The sequence below is a fragment of the Pseudophryne corroboree genome, chromosome 5 (assembly GCF_028390025.1).
Source record: "Pseudophryne corroboree isolate aPseCor3 chromosome 5, aPseCor3.hap2, whole genome shotgun sequence".
In the NCBI taxonomy this organism is placed as follows: domain Eukaryota; kingdom Metazoa; phylum Chordata; class Amphibia; order Anura; family Myobatrachidae; genus Pseudophryne; species Pseudophryne corroboree.
In genome coordinates, this window is record NC_086448.1 from 847,402,550 (window position 1) to 847,423,332 (window position 20,783).

At 49.2% G+C, this 20,783-nt stretch overlaps 1 protein-coding gene across 1 annotated transcript in view; it reads right to left on the minus strand.

Moving 5' to 3' along the window:
- Positions 1–20,783, minus strand: part of LOC134929706 (SCO-spondin-like) — a 583,357-nt gene that overhangs the window by 382,619 nt on the left and 179,955 nt on the right. The window contains exons 51-56 of the mRNA XM_063925285.1: positions 20,218–20,397; positions 20,011–20,133; positions 14,403–14,532; positions 11,884–12,009; positions 9,369–9,460; positions 7,750–7,935 (exon numbers count right to left, since the gene is read on the minus strand). Of these exons, the coding sequence (XP_063781355.1) occupies positions 7,750–7,935; positions 9,369–9,460; positions 11,884–12,009; positions 14,403–14,532; positions 20,011–20,133; positions 20,218–20,397 (837 nt within the window). The remainder of the gene's footprint in view (positions 1–7,749; positions 7,936–9,368; positions 9,461–11,883; positions 12,010–14,402; positions 14,533–20,010; positions 20,134–20,217; positions 20,398–20,783) is intronic.

Genomic DNA, 20,783 nt, shown 5'->3' on the forward strand with positions numbered 1-20,783 from the left:
GCTGCAGTACTAGTGTGATATATATATATATTTTAATTTTATCTCATTATCATCCAGTCTATATTAGCAGCAGACACAGTACGGTAGTCCACGGCTGTAGCTACCTCTGTGTCGGCAGTCGCTCGTCCATCCATAATTGTATACCACCTACCCGTGGTTTTTTTTTTTTTCTATCTTCTTGATACTAGTAGCTTACTTTAGGAGTCTGCAGTGCTGAGTCTGACAGACAGTGTCCAGCAGGTCCGTCATTACATAATATATACCTGTCCGCCTGCAGTACTAGTGTGATATATATATATTTTAATTTTATCTCATTATCATCCAGTCTATATTAGCAGCAGACACAGTACGGTAGTCCACGGCTGTAGCTACCTCTGTGTCGGCAGTCGCTCGTCCATCCATAATTGTATACCACCTACCCGTGTTTTTTTTTTTTTCTATCTTCTTGATACTAGTAGCTTACTTTAGGAGTCTGCAGTGATGACAGACAGTGTCCAGCAGGTCCGTCATTACATAATATATACCTGTCCGGCTGCAGTACTAGTGTGATATATATATATATATTTTAATTTTATCTCATTATCATCCAGTCTATATTAGCAGCAGACACAGTACGGTAGTCCACGGCTGTAGCTACCTCTGTGTCGGCAGTCGCTCGTCCATCCATAAGTATACTAGTATCCATCCATCTCCATTGTTTACCTGAGGTGCCTTTTAGTTGTGCCTATTAAAATATGGAGAACAAAAATGTTGAGGTTCCAAAAATAGGGAAAGATCAAGATCGACTTCCACCTCGTGCTGAAGCTGCTGCCACTAGTCATGGCCGAGACGATGAAATGCCAGCAACGTCGTCTGCCAAGGCCGATGCCCAATGTCATAGTACAGAGCATGTAAAATCCAAAACACCAAATATCAGTAAAAAAAGGACTCAAAAATCTAAAATAAAATTGTCGTCGGAGAAGCGTAAACTTGCCAATATGCCATTTACCACACGGAGTGGCAAGGAACGGCTGAGGCCCTGGCCTATGTTCATGGCTAGTGGTTCAGCTTCACATGAGGATGGAAGCACTCAGCCTCTCGCTAGAAAAATGAAAAGACTCAAGCTGGCAAAAGCACAGCAAAGAACTGTGCGTTCTTCGAAATCACAAATCCACAAGGAGAGTCCAATTGTGTCGGTTGCGATGCCTGACCTTCCCAACACTGGACGTGAAGAGCATGCGCCTTCCACCATTTGCACGCCCCCTGCAAGTGCTGGAAGGAGCACCCGCAGTCCAGTTCCTGATAGTCAGATTGAAGATGTCAGTGTTGAAGTACACCAGGATGAGGAGGATATGGGTGTTGCTGGCGCTGGGGAGGAAATTGACAAGGAGGATTCTGATGGTGAGGTGGTTTGTTTAAGTCAGGCACCCGGGGAGACACCTGTTGTCCGTGGGAGGAATATGGCCATTGACATGCCTGGTGAAAATACCAAAAAAATCAGCTCTTCGGTGTGGAAGTATTTCAACAGAAATGCGGACAACATTTGTCAAGCCGTGTGTTGCCTTTGTCAAGCTGTAATAAGTAGGGGTAAGGACGTTAACCACCTCGGAACATCCTCCCTTATACGTCACCTGCAGCGCATTCATCATAAGTCAGTGACAAGTTCAAAAACTTTGGGCGACAGCGGAAGCAGTCCACTGACCAGTAAATCCCTTCCTCTTGTAACCAAGCTCACGCAAACCACCCCACCAACTCCCTCAGTGTCAATTTCCTCCTTCCCCAGGAATGCCAATAGTTCTGCAGGCCATGTCACTGGCAATTCTGACGAGTCCTCTCCTGCCTGGGATTCCTCCGATGCATCCTTGCGTGTAACGCCTACTGCTGCTGGCGCTGCTGTTGTTGCTGCTGGGAGTCGATGGTCATCCCAGAGGGGAAGTCGGAAGACCACTTGTACTACTTCCAGTAAGCAATTGACTGTCCAACAGTCCTTTGCGAGGAAGATGAAATATCACAGCAGTCATCCTGTTGCAAAGCGGATAACTGAGGCCTTGACAACTATGTTGGTGTTAGACGTGCGTCCGGTATCCGCCGTTAGTTCACAGGGAAATAGACAATTTCTTGAGGTAGTGTGCCCCCGTTACCAAATACCATCTAGGTTCCACTTCTCTAGGCAGGCGATACCGAGAATGTACACGGACGTCAGAAAAAGACTCACCAGTGTCCTAAAAAATGCAGTTGTACCCAATGTCCACTTAACCACGGACATGTGGACAAGTGGAGCAGGGCAGGGTCAGGACTATATGACTGTGACAGCCCACTGGGTAGATGTATGGACTCCCGCCGCAAGAACAGCAGCGGCGGCACCAGTAGCAGCATCTCGCAAACGCCAACTCTTTCCAAGGCAGGCTACGCTTTGTATCACCGGTTTCCAGAATACGCACACAGCTGAAAACCTCTTACGGCAACTGAGGAAGATCATCGCGGAATGGCTTACCCCAATTGGACTCTCCTGTGGATTTGTGGCATCGGACAACGCCAGCAATATTGTGTGTGCATTAAATATGGGCAAATTCCAGCACGTCCCATGTTTTGCACATACCTTGAATTTGGTGGTGCAGAATTATTTAAAAAACGAGAGGGGCGTGCAAGAGATGCTGTCGGTGGCCAGAAGAATTGCGGGACACTTTCGGCGTACAGGCACCACGTACAGAAGACTGGAGCACCACCAAAAACGCCTGAACCTGCCCTGCCATCATCTGAAGCAAGAAGTGGTAACGAGGTGGAATTCAACCCTATATATGCTTCAGAGGTTGGAGGAGCAGCAAAAGGCCATTCAAGCCTATACAATTGAGCACGATATAGGAGGTGGAATGCACCTGTCTCAAGCGCAGTGGAGAATGATTTCAACGTTGTGCAAGGTTCTGCTGCCCTTTGAACTTGCCACACGTGAAGTCAGTTCAGACACTGCCAGCCTGAGTCAGGTCATTCCCCTCATCAGGCTTTTGCAGAAGAAGCTGGAGACATTGAAGGAGGAGCTAAAACAGAGCGATTCCGCTAGGCATGTGGGACTTGTGGATGGAGCCCTTAATTCGCTTAACAAGGATTCACGGGTGGTCAATCTGTTGAAATCAGAGCACTACATTTTGGCCACCGTGCTCGATCCTAGATTTAAAACCTACCTTGGATCTCTCTTTCCGGCAGACACAAGTCTGCTGGGGTTGAAAGACCTGCTGGTGACAAAATTGTCAAGTCAAGCGGAACGCGACCTGTCAACATCTCCTCCTTCACATTCTCCCGCAACTGGGGGTGCGAGGAAAAGGCTCAGAATTCCGAGCCCACCCGCTGGCGGTGATGCAGGGCAGTCTGGAGCGACTGCTGATGCTGACATCTGGTCCGGACTGAAGGACCTGCCAACGATTACGGATACGGACATGTCGTCTACTGGCACTGCATACGATTCTCTCCCCATTGAAAGAATGGTGGAGGATTATATGAGTGACCGCATCCAAGTAGGCACGTCAGACAGTCCGTACTTATACTGGCAGGAAAAAGAGGCAATTTGGAGGCCCTTGCACAAACTGGCTTTATTCTACCTAAGTTGCCCTCCCACAAGTACTGTACTCTGAAAGAGTGTTTAGTGCCGCCGCTCACCTTGTCAGCAATCGGCGTACGAGGTTACTTCCAGAAAATGTGGAGAAGATGATGTTCATTAAAATGAATTATAATCAATTCCTCCGTGGAGACATTGACCAGCAGCAATTGCATCCACAAAGTACACAGGGAGCTGAGATGGTGGATTCCAGTGGGGACGAATTGATAATCTGTGAGGAGGGGGATGTACACAGTGATATATCGGAGGATGATGATGAGGTGGACATCTTGCCTCTGTAGAGCCAGTTTGTGCAAGGAGAGATTAATTGCTTCTTTTTTGGTGGGGGTCCAAACCAACCCGTCATTTCAGTCACAGTCGTGTGGCAGACCCTGTCACTGAAATGATGGGTTGGTTAAAGTGTGCATGTCCTGTTTATACAACATAAGGGTGGGTGGGAGGGCCCAAGGACAATTCCATCTTGCACCTCTTTTTTCTTTCATTTTTCTTTGCGTCATGTGCTGTTTGGGGAGTGTTTTTTGGAAGGGCCATCCTGCGTGACACTGCAGTGCCACTCCTAGATGGGCCAGGTGTTTGTGTCGGCCACTAGGGTCGCTTATCTTACTCACACAGCTACCTCATTGCGCCTCTTTTTTTCTTTGCGTCATGTGCTGTTTGGGGAGTGTTTTTTGGAAGGGCCATCCTGCGTGACACTGCAGTGCCACTCCTAGATGGGCCAGGTGTTTGTGTCGGCCACTAGGGTCGCTTATCTTACTCACACAGCTACCTCATTGCGCCTCTTTTTTTCTTTGCGTCATGTGCTGTTTGGGGAGTGTTTTTTGGAAGGGCCATCCTGCGTGACACTGCAGTGCCACTCCTAGATGGGCCAGGTGTTTGTGTCGGCCACTAGGGTCGCTTAGCTTACTCACACAGCTACCTCATTGCGCCTCTTTTTTTCTTTGCGTAATGTGCTGTTTGGGGAGTGTTTTTTGGAAGGGCCATCCTGCGTGACACTGCAGTGCCACTCCTAGATGGGCCAGGTGTTTGTGTCGGCCACTAGGGTCGCTTAGCTTAGTCACACAGCTACCTCATTGCGCCTCTTTTTTTCTTTGCGTCATGTGCTGTTTGGGGAGGGTTTTTTGGAAGGGCCATCCTGCGTGACACTGCAGTGCCACTCCTAGATGGGCCAGGTGTTTGTGTCGGCCACTAGGGTCGCTTAGCTTAGTCATCCAGCGACCTCGGTGCAAATTTTAGGACTAAAAATAATATTGTGAGGTGTGAGGTGTTCAGAATAGACTGAAAATGAGTGGAAATTATGGTTTTTGAGGTTAATAATACTTTGGGATCAAAATGACCCCCAAATTCTATGATTTAAGCAGTTTTTTAGTGTTTTTTGAAAAAAACACCCCAATCCGACAAAAAAAATTCGGTGAGGTTTTGCCAAAACGCGGTCGAACCCAAAACACGGCCGCGGAACCGAACCCAAAACCAAAACACAAAACCCGAAAAATTTCAAGTGCACATCTCTAGGTCGAACACGTTTGCTAAGTTCTACAAGTTCAATACTTTGGCCTTTGAGGACCTTCAGTTTGGTCAATTGGTTCTGCAGGAGCCTCCGCGGTCTCCCTCCCATACTGTGAGCTTTGGTACATCCCCATGGTACTAATGTGGACCCCAGCATCCTCTAGGACGTAAGAGAAAATAGGATTTTAATTACCTACCGGTAAATCCTTTTCTCGTAGTCCGTAGAGGATGCTGGGCGCGAGTCCAGCGCTTCGTGATCCTGCAGTGGTTATTTAGTTCAGTACTGCTTAGTTCTTGGGTAAGTACTGCGTTGTTACTTGGTAAGTAATCCTGTTCAGCCGTTGCTGATGTTTCAGGCTAGTTAGCTTGGTTTTGCCTTGTGTGTGTGAGCTGGTATGAATCTCGCCACTATCTGTGTAATATCCTTCTCTCGAAGATGTCAGTCTCCTCGGGCACAGTTTCTAGACTGAGTCTGGTAGGAGGGGCATAGAGGGAGGAGCCAGCCCACACTCTCAAACTCCTAGTGTACCCGTCTATACCCCATGGTACTAATGTGGACCCCAGCATCCTCTAGGACTACGAGAAAAGGATTTACCGGTAGGTAATTAAAATCCTATTTTCAATACTCCCTTTGACGGCACCAAATCCCACGGTTTTCTTCTGACCAGATACTTATCTCAGTGCCGTCTGCTGCTGCAACTATGTATATATACCCTGTACTTGTCCTGCATTGTCCTGTACTGTAAGTCACTGTGTCCTTGTCCTGCATTGTCCTGTACTGTGAGTCACTGTTTCCTTGTCATGCATTGTCCTGTACTGTGAGTCACTGTGTCCTTGTCCTGCATTGTCCTGTACTGTGAGTCACTGTTTCCTTGTCCTGCATTGTCCTGTACTGTAAGTCACTGTTACCTTGTCCTGCATTGTCCTGTACTGTAAGTCACTGTGTCCTTGTCCTGCATTGTCCTGTATTGTAAGTCACCGTTTCCTTGTCCTGCATTGTCCTGTACTGTAAGTCACCGTTCCCTTGTCCTGCATTGTCCTGTACTGTGAGTCACTGTTTCCTTGTCCTGCATTGTCCTGTACTGTAAGTCACTGTGTCCTTGTCCTGCATTGTCCTTTACTGTGAGTCACTGTTTCCTTGTCCTGCATTGTCCTGTACTGTGAGTCACTGTTTCCTTGTCCTGCATTGTCCTGTACTGTAAGTCACTGTGTCCTTGTCCTGCATTGTCCTGTGCTGTAAGTCACTGTTTCCTTGTCCTGCATTGTCCAGTACTGTGAGTCACTGTTTCCTTGTCATGCATTGTCCTGTACTGTGAGTCGCTGTTTCCTTGTCCTGCATTGTCCTGTACTGTAAGTCACTGTGTCCTTGTCCTGCATTGTCCTGTACTGTAAGTCACTGTTTCCTTGTCCTGCATTGTCCTGTACTGTAAGTCACTGTTTCCTTGTCCTGCATTGTCCTTTACTGTGAGTCACTGTTTCCTTGTCCTGCATTGTCCTTTACTGTGAGTCACTGTTTCCTTGTCCTGCATTGTCCTGTACTGTGAGTCACTGTTTCCTTGTCCTGCATTGTCCTGTACTGTAAGTCACTGTGTCCTTGTCCTGCATTGTCCTGTACTGTGAGTCACTGTGTCCTTGTCCTGCATTGTCCTGTACTGTAAGTCACTGTGTCCTTGTCCTGCATTGTCCTGTGCTGTGAGTCACTGTTTCCTTGTCATGCATTGTCCTGTACTGTGAGTCACTGTGTCCTTGTCCTGCATTGTCCTGTACTGTGAGTCACTGTGTCCTTGTCCTGCATTGTCCTGTACTGTGAGTCACTGTTTCCTTGTCATGCATTGTCCTGTACTGTGAGTCACTGTGTCCTTGTCCTGCATTGTCCTGTACTGTAAGTCACTGTTTCCTTGTCCTGCATTGTCCTGTAGTGTAAGTCACTGTGTCCTTGTCCTGCATTGACCTGTACTGTAAGTCACTGTGTCCTTGTCCTGCATTGTCCTGTAGTGTAAGTCACTGTGTCCTTGTCCTGCATTGTCCTGTACTGTGAGTCGCTGTGTCCTTGTCCTGCATTGTCCTGTATTGTAAGTCACTGTTTCCTTGTCCTGCATTGTCCTGTACTGTAAGTCACTGTTTCCTTGTCCTGCATTGTCCTGTACTGTGAGTCACTGTTTCCTTGTCCTGCATTGTCCTGTACTGTAAGTCACTGTGTCCTTGTCCTGCATTGTCCTGTGCTGTAAGTCACTGTTTCCTTGTCATGCATTGTCCTGTACTGTGAGTCACTGTTTCCTTGTCATGCATTGTCCTGTACTGTGAGTCGCTGTTTCCTTGTCCTGCATTGACCTGTACTGTAAGTCACTGTGTCCTTGTCCTGCATTGTCCTGTACTGTAAGTCACTGTTTCCTTGTCCTGCATTGTCCTGTACTGTAAGTCACTGTTTCCTTGTCCTGCATTGTCCTTTACTGTGAGTCACTGTTTCCTTGTCCTGCATTGTCCTTTACTGTGAGTCACCGTTTCCTTGTTCTGCTTGTCTATGTACTCTGTAATTGGCGCTGTGGATCCCTTGTGCCGCCATATAAATAACGGATAACAATAGAATATTGTTAAACTGCAGCGATAAACCCTTTGTCTATCAGCGTGATGGGTGTAACCTTGTACTCCGTACTCACCCGGGCACAGCGCCGTGTCACAGGCCTCCTCCTGTACAGCCTCCCCCACACACGTATGGTCATAGGGTGATGCAGAGACGTTACAGTGACGGAACCTTCTCCGTAGCGCTATATGTTCCATGTCATAGAAACAGGTCTTGGAGCATGAGGACCAGGCCGTCCATTCACTCCAGAACGAATCCGTCTCTGTCATTCCCCATCAGAGAGAGAGAGACCCCAATATAATCTACAGATCATTATATACTCCAGTATAATCTACAGATCATTATATACTCCAGTATAATCTACAGATAATTATATACTCCAGTATAATCTACAGATCATTATATACTCCAGTATAATCTACAGATCATTATATACTCCAGTATAATCTACAGATAATTATATACTCCAGTATAATCTACAGATTATTATATACTCCAGTATAATCTACAGATCATTATATACTCCAATATAATATACAGATCATTATATACTCCAGTATGATCTACAGATAATTATATGCTCCAGTATAATCTACAGATCATTCTTTACTCCAGTATAATCTACAGATCATTCTATACTCAAGTATAATCTCCAGTATAATCTACATATCATTATATACTCCAATATAATCTACAGATCATTATTTACTCCAATATAATCTACAGATCATTATATACTCCAGTATGATCTACAGCTCATTATATACTCCAGTATAATCTACAGATCATTATATAGTCCAGTATAATCTACAAATTATTCTAAACTCCAGTGTAATCTTTATCAACTCCTTCTTAATCTACAAATCTTTATAAACGCCAATATAATATGCAGATATTTACAAACTCCAGTATAATCTACAGATCATTATAAACTCCAGCATAATCTACAGATCATTATATACTCCAGTATAATATACAGATAATTATATACTCCAGTATAATGTACAGATCTTTATAAACGCCAGTATAATCTACAGATCATTATAAACGCCAGCATAATCTACAGATCATTATAAACCACAATATAATCTACAGATCATTATATTCTCCAGTATGATCTACAGATCATTATATACTTCAGTATAATCTACAGATCATTATATAGTCCAGTATGATCTACAGATCATTATATAGTCCAGTATAATCTACAGATCATTATATAGTACAGTATGATCTACAGATCATTATATAGTCCAGTATGATCTACAGATCATTATATACTCCAGTATAATCTACAGATCATTATATACTCCAGTATGATCTACAGATCATTATATACTCCAGTATGATCTACAGCTCATTATATACTCCGGTATAATCTACAGATCATTATATAGTCCAGTATAATCTACAATTTATTCTAAACTCCAGTATAATCTTCATCTACTCCTTCTTAATCTACAAATCTTTATAAACGCCAATATAAATATACAGATAATTACAAACTCCAGTATAATCTACAGATCATTATAAACTCCAGCATAATCTACAGATCATTATATACTCCAGCATAATCTACAGATCATTATATACTCCAGCATAATCTACAGATCATTATATACTCCAGTATAATATACAGATAATTATATACTCCAGCATAATATACAGATTTCTGTTTCCAATAATATGTCCTACCGTTGGCACAGGGGGTGTTGCACTCTCTCACTTCGCGGGTATCCCCATCGCAGGGAGTGCCGCCATTCGCACTGGGTGGGTTGGATGGAGACCTGGAGAGAAGGAAAGGAGTGAGAACATGGAAATACACTCGTGCACACTTTCAGGGCTGTTCCCCGCTGAGAACGCCTGGCTGGCTCTAGCACCGGGCTAACGAGACATCTGCATGAGCGCCAGTATTCAGAATGACTGACAGCTTTATTTTCCTGCAGATTGTAGTATAGTGCAATTCCTCTTGGCTGACAAAGGAGAAGGTAGGATGCGTAGCTATATACTATCTTATACAGAGGTGGCAGCGTGATGATGTCACTATCTATGGCCATGTGACCATACACCCGCTGCTCCTCAGTGTCAGGCTGGGAGCATGGTGCAGCATGGTGATGTCACTACACGTGGCAGTCAGTGATAGGCTGGGAGCGTGGTGCAGCATGGTGATGTCACTATACGTGGCAGTCAGTGATAGGCTGGGAGCGTGGTGATGTCACTATACGTGGCAGTCAGTGATAGGCTGTGAGCGTGGTGCGGCATGGTGATGTCACTATACGTGGCAGTCAGTGATAGGCTGGGAGCTTGGTGCAGCGTGGTGATGTCACTATATGTGGTAGTCAGTGAGAGGCTGGGAGCGTGGTGCAGCGTGGTAGTGATGTCACTATACGTGGCAGACACTATACGTGGCTGGGAGTGTGGTGCAACGTGGGGCTGGGAGCATGGTGCAGCGTGGTGATGTCACTATACGTGGCAGTCAGTTTCAGTGATAGGCTGGGACCTTGGTGCAGCGTGGTGATGTCACTATATATGGCAGTCAGTGATAGGCTGGGAGTGTGGTGCAGCGTGATGATGTCACTATATGTGGCAGTCAGTGATAGGCTGGGAGTGTGGTGCAGCATGGTGATGTCACTATATGTAGCAGTCAGTGAAAGGCTGGGAGCGTGGTGCAGTGTGGTGATGTCACTATATGTGGCAGTCAGTGATAGGCTGGGAGCGTGGTGCAGTGGGGTGATGTCACTATATGTGGCAGTCAGTGATAGGCTGGGAGCGTGGTACAGCATGGTGATGTCACTATATGTGGCAGTCAGTTACAGTATAGGCTGAGAGTGTGGTGCAGCATGGTGATGTCACTATACGTGGCAGTCAGTGTCAGTGATAGGCTGGGAGCATGGTGCAGCGTTGTGATGTCACAATACGTGGCAGTCAGTGATAGGCTGGGAGCCTGGAACAGTGTGGTGATGTCACTATACGTGGCAGTCATTGATAGGCTGGGAGCATGGTGCAGCGTGGTGATGTCACTATATGTGGCAGTCAGTGATAGGCTGGGAGCGTGGTGCAGTGTGGTGATGTCACTATAAGTGGCAGTCAGTGATAGGCTGGGAGCGTGGTGCAGCGTGGTAGTGATGTCACTATACGTGGCAGTCACTATACGTGGCTGGGGGTGTGGTGCAATGTGGGGCTGGGAGCATGGTGCAGTGTGGTGATGTCACTATACGTGGCAGTCAGTGTCAGTGATAGGCTAGAAGGGTGGAACAGCGTGGTGATGTCACTATATGTGGCAGTCAGTGATAGGCTGGGAGGGTGGTGCAGCATGGTGATGTCACTATATGCAGCAGTCAGTGATAGGCTGGGGGCGTGGTGCAGCGTAGTGATGTCACTATATGTGGCAGTCAGTGATAGGCTGGGAGCGTGGTGCAGTGTGGTGATGTCACTATAAGTGGCAGTCAGTGATAGGCTGGGAGCATGGTGCAGCGTGATGATGTCACTATACGTGGCAGTCAGTGATAGGCTGGGAACGTGGTGCAGCGTGATGATGTCACTATACGTGGCAGTCAGTGATAGGCTGGGAGTGTGGTGCAGCGTGGTGATGTCACTATATGTAGCAATCAGTGATAGGCTGGGAGCGTGGTGCAGTGTGGTGATGTCACTATATGTGGCAGTCAGTGATAGGCTGGGAGCGTGGTACAGCATGGTGATGTCACTATACGTGGCAGTCAGTGATAGGCTGGGAGCGTGGTACAGCATAGTGATGTCACTATATGTGGCAGTCAGTGATAGGCTGGGAGCGTGGTGCAGTGGGGTGATGTCACTATACGTGGCAGTCAGTGATAGGCTGGGAGCGTGGTACAGCATGGTGATGTCACTATATGTGGCAGTCAGTGATAGGCTGGGAGCGTGGTGCAGTGGAGTGATGTCACTATACGTGGCAGTCAGTGATAGGCTGGGAGCGTGGTACAGCATGGTGATGTCACTATATGTGGCAGTCAGTGATAGGCTGGGAGCGTGGTGCAGTGGGGTGATGTCACTATATGTGGCAGTCAGTGATAGGCTGGGAGCGTGGTGCAGTGGGGTGATGTCACTATACGTGGCAGTCAGTGATAGGCTGGGAGCGTGGTGCAGCGTGGTGATACGTGACAGTCAGTGTCAGTGATGGGAGCACCTAGATCAGATTCGCTATAACAGTGATCACAGACATTCCTGTACCTACCTGAACCTCTCCTGCACGCCTGTCCCACAAGGCTCATCACAAGGGGTCCACTGTGACCACGCTGACCAGCCACAGTCCACGGCACAGGAGGAGCTGTCACATGTCACCTTCCCGTCCTGACAGTGGCTGGAGGAAGAGAGATGCAGAACATATATGAGAGGGGCAGTGTAATGCCAGAGAAATAGCGATATGCAGCATCCATCTCTCCGGCAGGGTGTAGCTGAGAACCGGGCCGGCTGCTCCTAGCCGGAAATACTGCGCTTCTGTTTCTGACCCATAACGCAGATTATTATCTGCTTTGGTGCTATTACCACATTACTGAAGAATCAGAATTTCTCAATAAATAACAAAGACTTATTAATCTGCAGAGAGGGTTTGGTGCAGAGTATTTACAGCAGAGCACTCAGGATAGAGTATTATGTGCAGAGTACTCAGTATGCAGAGCGTTTACAGCAGAGCACTCAGGGTAGAGTATTATGTGCAGAGTACTCGGTGTGCAGAGTATTTGGAGCAGAGTGCTCAGTGTGCAGAGTATTTGGAGCAGAGCAGTCAGTGCGCAGAGTATTTGGAGCAGAGCAGCCAGTGTGCAGAGTATTTGGAGCAGAGCGCTCAGTGTGCAGAGTATTTGGAGCAGAACACTCAGTGTGCAGAGTATTTGGAGCAGAACACTCAGTGTGCAGAGTATTTGGAGCAGAACACTCAGTGTGCAGAGTATTTGGAGCAGAGCAGTCAGTGGCCCTCATTCCGAGTTGTTCGCTCGCTAGCTGCTTTTAGCAGCTTTGCACACGCTAGGCCGCCGCCTACTGGGAGTGAATCTTAGCTTCTCAAAATTGCGAATAGACACTTCTTAGCAGTTTCTGAGTAGCTCCAGACTTACTCCTACACTGCGATCAGTTCAGTGCTTGTCGTTCCTGGTTTGACGTCACAAACACACCCAGCGTTCGCCCAGACACTCCTCCGTTTCTCCAGCCACTCCCGCGTTTTTCCCAGAAACGGTAGCGTTTTTTCACACACACCCATAAAACGGCCAGTTTCCGCCCAGAAACACCCACTTCCTGTCAATCACACTCCGATCACCAGAACGAAGAAAAAACCTCGTAATGCCGTGAGTAAAATACCTAACTGCATAGCAAATTTACTTGGCGCAGTCGCACTGCGGACATTGCGCATGCGCATTAGCGACTAATCGCTCCGTTGCGAGAAAAATATAACGAACGAACAACTCGGAATGACCACCTGTGTGCAGAGTATTTGTAGCAGAACACTCAGTGTGCAGAGTATTTGGAGCAGAGCAGTCAGTGTGCAGAGTATTTGGAGCAAAGCAGTCAGTGTGCAGAGTATTTGGAGCAGAGCAGTCAGTGTGCAGAGTATTTGGAGCAGAACACTCAGTGTGCAGAGTATTTGGAGCAGAGCAGTCAGTGCGCAGAGTATTTGGAGCAGAGCAGTCAGTGTGCAGAGTATTTGGAGCAGAGCGCTAAGTGTGCAGAGTATTTGGAGCAGAGCAGTCAGTGTGCAGAGTATTTGGAGCAGAGCGCTAAGTGTGCAGAGTATTTGGAGCAGAGCAGTCAGTGCGCAGAGTATTTGGAGCAGAGCAGTCAGTGCGCAGAGTATTTGGAGCAGAGCAGTCAGTGCGCAGAGTATTTGGAGCAGAGCAGTCAGTGTGCAGAGTATTTGGAGCAGAGCGCTCAGTGTGCAGAGTATTTGGAGCAGAGCAGTCAGTGCGCAGAGTATTTGGAGCAGAGCAGTCAGTGAGCAGAGTATTGGGAGCAGAGCAGTCAGTGCGCAGAGTATTTGGAGCACAGCAGTCAGTGTGCAGAGTATTTGGAGCAGAGCAGTCAGTGCACAGAGTATTTGGAGCAGAGCAGTCAGTGCGCAGAGTATTTGGAGCAGAGCAGTCAGTGCGCAGAGTATTTGGAGCAGAGCAGTCAGTGTGCAGAGTATTTGGAGCAGAGCAGTCAATGTGCAGAGTATTTGGAGCAGAGCAGTCAGTGCGCAGAGTATTTGGAGCAGAGCAGTCAGTGCGCAGAGTATTTGGAGCAGAGCAGTCAGTGTGCAGAGTATTTGGAGCAGAGCAGTCAATGTGCAGAGTATTTGGAGCAGAGCAGTCAGTGCGCAGAGTATTTGGAGCAGAGCAGTCAGTGCGCAGAGTATTTGGAGCAGAGCAGTCAGTGCGCAGAGTATTTGGAGCAGAGCAGTCAGTGTGCAGAGTATTTGGAGCAGAGCAGTCAGTGCGCAGAGTATTTGGAGCAGAGCAGTCAGTGTGCAGAGTATTTGGAGCAGAGCGCTCAGTGTGCAGAGTATTTGGAGCAGAGCAGTCAGTGCGCAGAGTATTTGGAGCAGAGCAGTCAGTGTGCAGAGTATTTGGAGCAGAGCAGTCAGTGCGCAGAGTATTTGGAGCAGAGCAGTCAGTGTGCAGAGTATTTGGAGCAGAGCGCTCAGTGACAGGACCGGCCTGACGGCCACAATGTTAGTAACTAGGACATGACCCTCATTCTGCGGCGCCCCCTGCTGGCTCTTACCAAACACTACAGTTGTCCCTGGTGAAAGTCTCCCCTGGAAGACGAGCGCCGCGGTCCATGTCACAGCGGCACTGGCTGATAGTCACACAGCTGCCGTCCTGCAGGTACAGACCCCGGGGGCAGTGGCAGCCTGCGAGGAGACAGAGATCAGTATAATGTGACGGAGGAGAGGTCACGCTGGTACTGACATACCCATACACTGACATAACGCCGCGCCATCCGGAGCCAAGAGCTAGCGAGGGAGCAATGACAGAACTACAGGCTATGCAGAGATGTGTGACCCTGTAATAATATCACACTGCCACATTATATAATACACCACTGCCACACAGAGCGCAGGGGTCAGAGATATACTGCAGTATAATAACCCGGCACTGGGGGGCGCTGTGTACACTGTCAGTGTGAGTGACCCTGTAATAATATCACACTGCCACATTATATAATACACCACTGCCACACAGAGCGCAGGGGTCAGAGATATACTGCAGTATAATAACCCGGCACTGGGGGGCGCTGTGTACACTGTCAGTGTGAGTGACCCTGTAATAATATCACACTGCCACATTATATAATACACCACTGCCACACAGAGCGCAGGGGTCAGAGATATACTGCAGTATAATAACCCGGCACTGGGGGGCGCTGTGTACACTGTCAGTGTGAGTGACCCTGTAATAATATCACACTGCCACATTATATAATACACCACTGCCACACAGAGCGCAGGGGTCAGAGATATACTGCAGTATAATAACCCGGCACTGGGGGGCGCTGTGTACACTGTCAGTGTGAGTGACCCTGTAATAATATCACACTGCCACATTATATAATACACCACTGCCACACAGAGCGCAGGGGTCAGAGATATACTGCAGTACAATAACCCGGCACTGGGGGGCGCTGTGTACACTGTCAGTGTGAGTGACCCTGTAATAATATCACACTGCCACATTATATAATACACCACTGCCACACAGAGCGCAGGGGTCAGAGATATACTGCAGTATAATAACCCGGCACTGGGGGGCGCTGTGTACACTGTCAGTGTGAGTGACCCTGTAATAATATCACACTGCCACATTATATAATACACCACTGCCACACAGAGCGCAGGGGTCAGAGATATACTGCAGTACAATAACCCGGCACTGGGGGGCGCTGTGTACACTGTCAGTGTGAGTGACCCTGTAATAATATCACACTGCCACATTATATAATACACCACTGCTACACAGAGCGCAGGGGTCAGAGATATACTGCAGTATAATAACCCGGCACTGGGGGGCGCTGTGTACACTGTCAGTGTGAGTGACCCTGTAATAATATCACACTGCCACATTATATAATACACCACTGCTACACAGAGCGCAGGGGTCAGAGATATACTGCAGTATAATAACCCGGCACTGGGGGGCGCTGTGTACACTGTCAGTGTGAGTGACCCTGTAATAATATCACACTGCCACATTATATAATACACCACTGCTACACAGAGCGCAGGGGTCAGTGATATACTGCAGTATAATAACCCGGCACAGGGGGGCATAACTCTAACAATACTAGACTCCCTACACTAGAGCTCCTGAAATGACACTAGACTCACTGCAGTAACACTAGACCCCCGGCAATGACACTAGACCCCCCCCTTGCAATGACACTAGACCCCCCTGGCAATGACACTAGACCCCCCTGGCAATGACACTAGAACCCCCTGGCAATAACACTATACCCCCCTGGCAATGACACTAGACCCACGGCAATGACACTAGACCCCCCCGGCAATGACACTAGACCCCCCTGGCAATGACACTAGACCCCCCTGGCAATGACACTAGACCCCCCTGGCAATGACACTAGACCCCCCTGGCAATGACACTAGACCCCCCTGGCAATGACACTAGACCCCCCTGGCAATGACACTAGACTCCCCTGGCAATGACACTAGACCCCCCTGGCAATGACACTAGACCCCCCTGGCAATGACACTAGACCCCCCTGGCAATGACACTAGAACCCCCTGGCAATGACACTAGACCCCCGGCAATGACACTAGACCCCCCTGGCAATGACACTAGAACCCCCTGGCAATGACACTAGAACCCCCTGGCAATGACACTAGAACCCCCTGGCAATGACACTAGAACCCCCTGGCAATGACACTAGACCCCCGGCAATGACACTAGAACCCCCTGGCAATGACACTAGAACCCCCTGGCAATGACACTAGAACCCCCTGGCAATGACACTAGACCCCTGGCAATGACACTAGACCCCCCCGGCAATGACACTAGACCCCCCCGGCAATGACACTAGACCCCACCGGCAATGACACTAGAACCCCCTGGCAATGACACTAGACCCCCCCTGGCAATGACACTAGACCCCCCCTGGCAATGACACTAGAACCCCCTGGCAATGACACTAGACCCCCCCTGGCAATGACACTAGAACCCCCTGGCAATGACACTAGAACCCCCTGGCAATGACACTAGACCCCCGGCAATGACACTAGAACCCCCTGGCAATGACACTAGAACCCCCTGGCAATGACACTAGAACCCCCTGGCAATGACACTAGACCCCTGGCAATGACACTAGACCCCCCCGGCAATGACACTAGACCCCCCCGGCAATGACACTAGACCCCACCGGCAATGACACTAGAACCCCCTGGCAATGACACTAGACCCCCCCTGGCAATGACACTAGAACCCCCTGGCAATGACACTAGACCCCCCCTGGCAATGACACTAGACCCCCTGGCAATAACACTAGAACCCCCTGGCAATGACACTAGACCCCCCTGGCAATGACACTAGACCCCCCTGGCAATGACACTAGACCCCCCTGGCAATGACACTAGACCCCCCTGGCAATAACACTAGACTCCCCTGGCAATGACACTAGAACCCCGGCAATGACACTAGACCCCCCTGGCAATGACACTAGACCCCCCTGGCAATAACACTAGAACCCCTGGCAATAACACTAGAACCCCCTGGCAATGACACTAGACCCCCCTGGCAATGACACTAGACCCCCCTGGCAATGACACTAGACCCCCCTGGCAATGACACTAGACCCCCCTGGCAATAACACTAGACTCCCCTGGCAATGACACTAGAACCCCCTGGCAATGACACTAGAACCCCCTGGCAATGACACTAGAACCCCCTGGCAATGACACTAGACCCCCGGCAATGACACTAGAACCCCCTGGCAATGACACTAGAACCCCCTGGCAATGACACTAGACCCCCGGCAATGACACTAGAACCCCCTGGCAATGACACTAGAACCCCCTGGCAATGACACTAGAACCCCCTGGCAATGACACTAGACCCCTGGCAATGACACTAGACCCCCCCGGCAATGACACTAGACCCCCCCGGCAATGACACTAGACCCCACCGGCAATGACACTAGAACCCCCTGGCAATGACACTAGACCCCCCCTGGCAATGACACTAGAACCCCCTGGCAATGACACTAGACCCCCCCTGGCAATGACACTAGACCCCCTGGCAATAACACTAGAACCCCCTGGCAATGACACTAGACCCCCCTGGCAATGACACTAGACCCCCCTGGCAATGACACTAGACCCCCCTGGCAATGACACTAGACCCCCCTGGCAATAACACTAGACTCCCCTGGCAATGACACTAGAACCCCGGCAATGACACTAGACCCCCCTGGCAATGACACTAGACCCCCCTGGCAATGACACTAGACCCCCTGGCAATAACACTAGAACCCCCTGGCAATGACACTAGACCCCCCTGGCAATGACACTAGACCCCCCTGGCAATAACACTAGACTCCCCTGGCAATGACACTAGACCCCCGGCAATGACACTAGACCCCCCTGGCAATAACACTAGACCCCCGGCAATAACACTAGACCCCCGGCAATAACACTAGACCCCCAGCAATAACACTAGACCCCCAGCAATAACACTAGACCTCCGGCAGTAACACTAGACCCCCCGGCAATAACACTAGAACCCCCTGGCAATGACACTAGACCCCCCTGGCAATGACACTAGACCCCCCTGGCAATAACACTAGCCCCCGCCCCCCTGGCAATAACACTAGAACTCCCGGCAATGACACTAGACCCCCGGCAATAACACTAGAACCCCGGCAATGACACTAGACCCCCGGCAATGACACTAGACCCCCGGCAATGACACTAGACCCCCGGCAATAACACTAGACCTCCGGCAGTAACACTAGACCCCCAGCAATAACACTAGACCCCCAGCAATAACACTAGACTTCCAGCAATAACACTAGACCCCCGGCAGTAACACTAGACCCCCGGCAGTAACACTAGACCCCCGGCAGTAACACTAGACCCCCGGCAGTAACACTAGACCCCCGGCAGTAACACTAGACCCCCGGCAATAACACTAGACCCCCGGCAATAACACTAGACCTCCGGCAGTAACACTAGACCTCCGGCAGTAACACTAGACCTCCGGCAGTAACACTAGACCCCCGGCAATAACACTAGACCCCCGGCAATAACTCTAGACCCCCGGCAATTACACTAGACTCCCAGCAATAACACTAGACCCCCGGCACTAACACTAGACCCCCGGCACTAACACTATACCCCCCGGCAATAACACTAGACCCACGGCAGTAACACTAGACCCCCGGCAGTAACACTAGACCCCCGGCAGTAACACTAGACCCCCGGCAATAACACTAGACCCCCTGCAACAACACTAGACCCCCAGCAATAACACTAGACCCCCGACAACAACACTAGACTCCCAGCAATAACACTAGACCCCCGGGAATAAGACTAGACCCCCTGCAGTAACACTAGACCCCCGGCAATAACACTAGACCCCCGGCAATAACACTAGACCTCCGGCAATAACACTAGACCTCCGGCAATAACACTAGACTCCCAGCAATAACACTAGACTCCCAGCAATAACACTAGACCCCCTGGGAATAAGACTAGACCCATTACAGTAACACTAGACCCCCGGCAATAACACTAGACTTCCAGCAATAACACTAGACTCCCAGCAATAACACTAGACTCCCAGCAATAACACTAGACTCCCAGCAATAACACTAGACTCCCAGCAATAACACTAGACTCCCAGCAATAACACTAGACCCCCGGCAATAACACTAGACCCCCGGCAATAACACTAGACTTCCGGCAATAACACTAGACCCACGGCAATAACACTAGACTTCCAGCAATAACACTAGACTCCCAGCAATAACACTAGACCCCCGGCAACAACACTAGACTCCCAGCAATAACACTAGACCCCCGGGAATAAGACTAGACCCCCTGCAGTAACACTAGACCCCCGGCAATAACACTAGACCTCCGGCAATAACACTAGACCTCCGGCAATAACACTAGACTTCCAGCAATAACACTAGACTCCCAGCAATAACACTAGACTCCCAGCAATAACACTAGACTCCCAGCAATAACACTAGACCCCCGGCAATAACACTAGACTTCCAGCAATAACACTAGACTCCCAGCAATAACACTAGACTCCCAGCAATAACACTAGACTCCCAGCAATAACACTAGACCCCCGGCAATAACACTAGGCCCCACCTTCCATACAGCCGCTGTCACATAGGATCTCTGCATTCAGACCTCGGCACGTCGGAGGGCACAGGTCTACTTGCCGGGACGGACATTCTCCAGGAGGAATATAGATCATGTCGGGGCCACAGTCTGCCAACAGAAATCAAATTATATATATAGCGCCACCAACAGGTGACACCAGGAACGGGCCCCAGCCACTGCAGCCATCGTTACCTTCAGAGTCTCCGCAGGGCTGCAGGTTACAAGACTCCGTCTGAACCGATTCCCCGCGGCATGGCAGACCCCCGTTTTTGGGTGGGGGGTTTTCACACTTCCTTCTTCTAGAACGGACCCCTCCTTGGCACTCGGCATCACACGCAGACCACGCTCCCCAGTGGGACCAGACGCCATTCACTGGAAGGGATACATAGATCACTAGCAGAGCGGCCCGGACACGTCTTATATGATTAATCAGAGAGGAAATGGCGCAGTCATCCATACAGTGACATGTCTGCGGATCCTGACGGCGGGATTCTTATACCGATCCCGTCTGCACTGCACAATCCAATCGCCATTGTGCACTCTGTACAGGAGCGGCACAGGTACAGCTAGTACGTAGCGGGTATACTCACACGCAGAACCTCTCAACGTATGGAAACATTTACTTATATACACAAGAGTCCGCATCACTCTCTTAATATATCATTTAGTACACACCTGAACATAGGAGATCCTGAAAACCTGCTCTGCTGCGTGGGAAGGAATCTGATTTCCCACTGTTACCATAACGCACAACATAA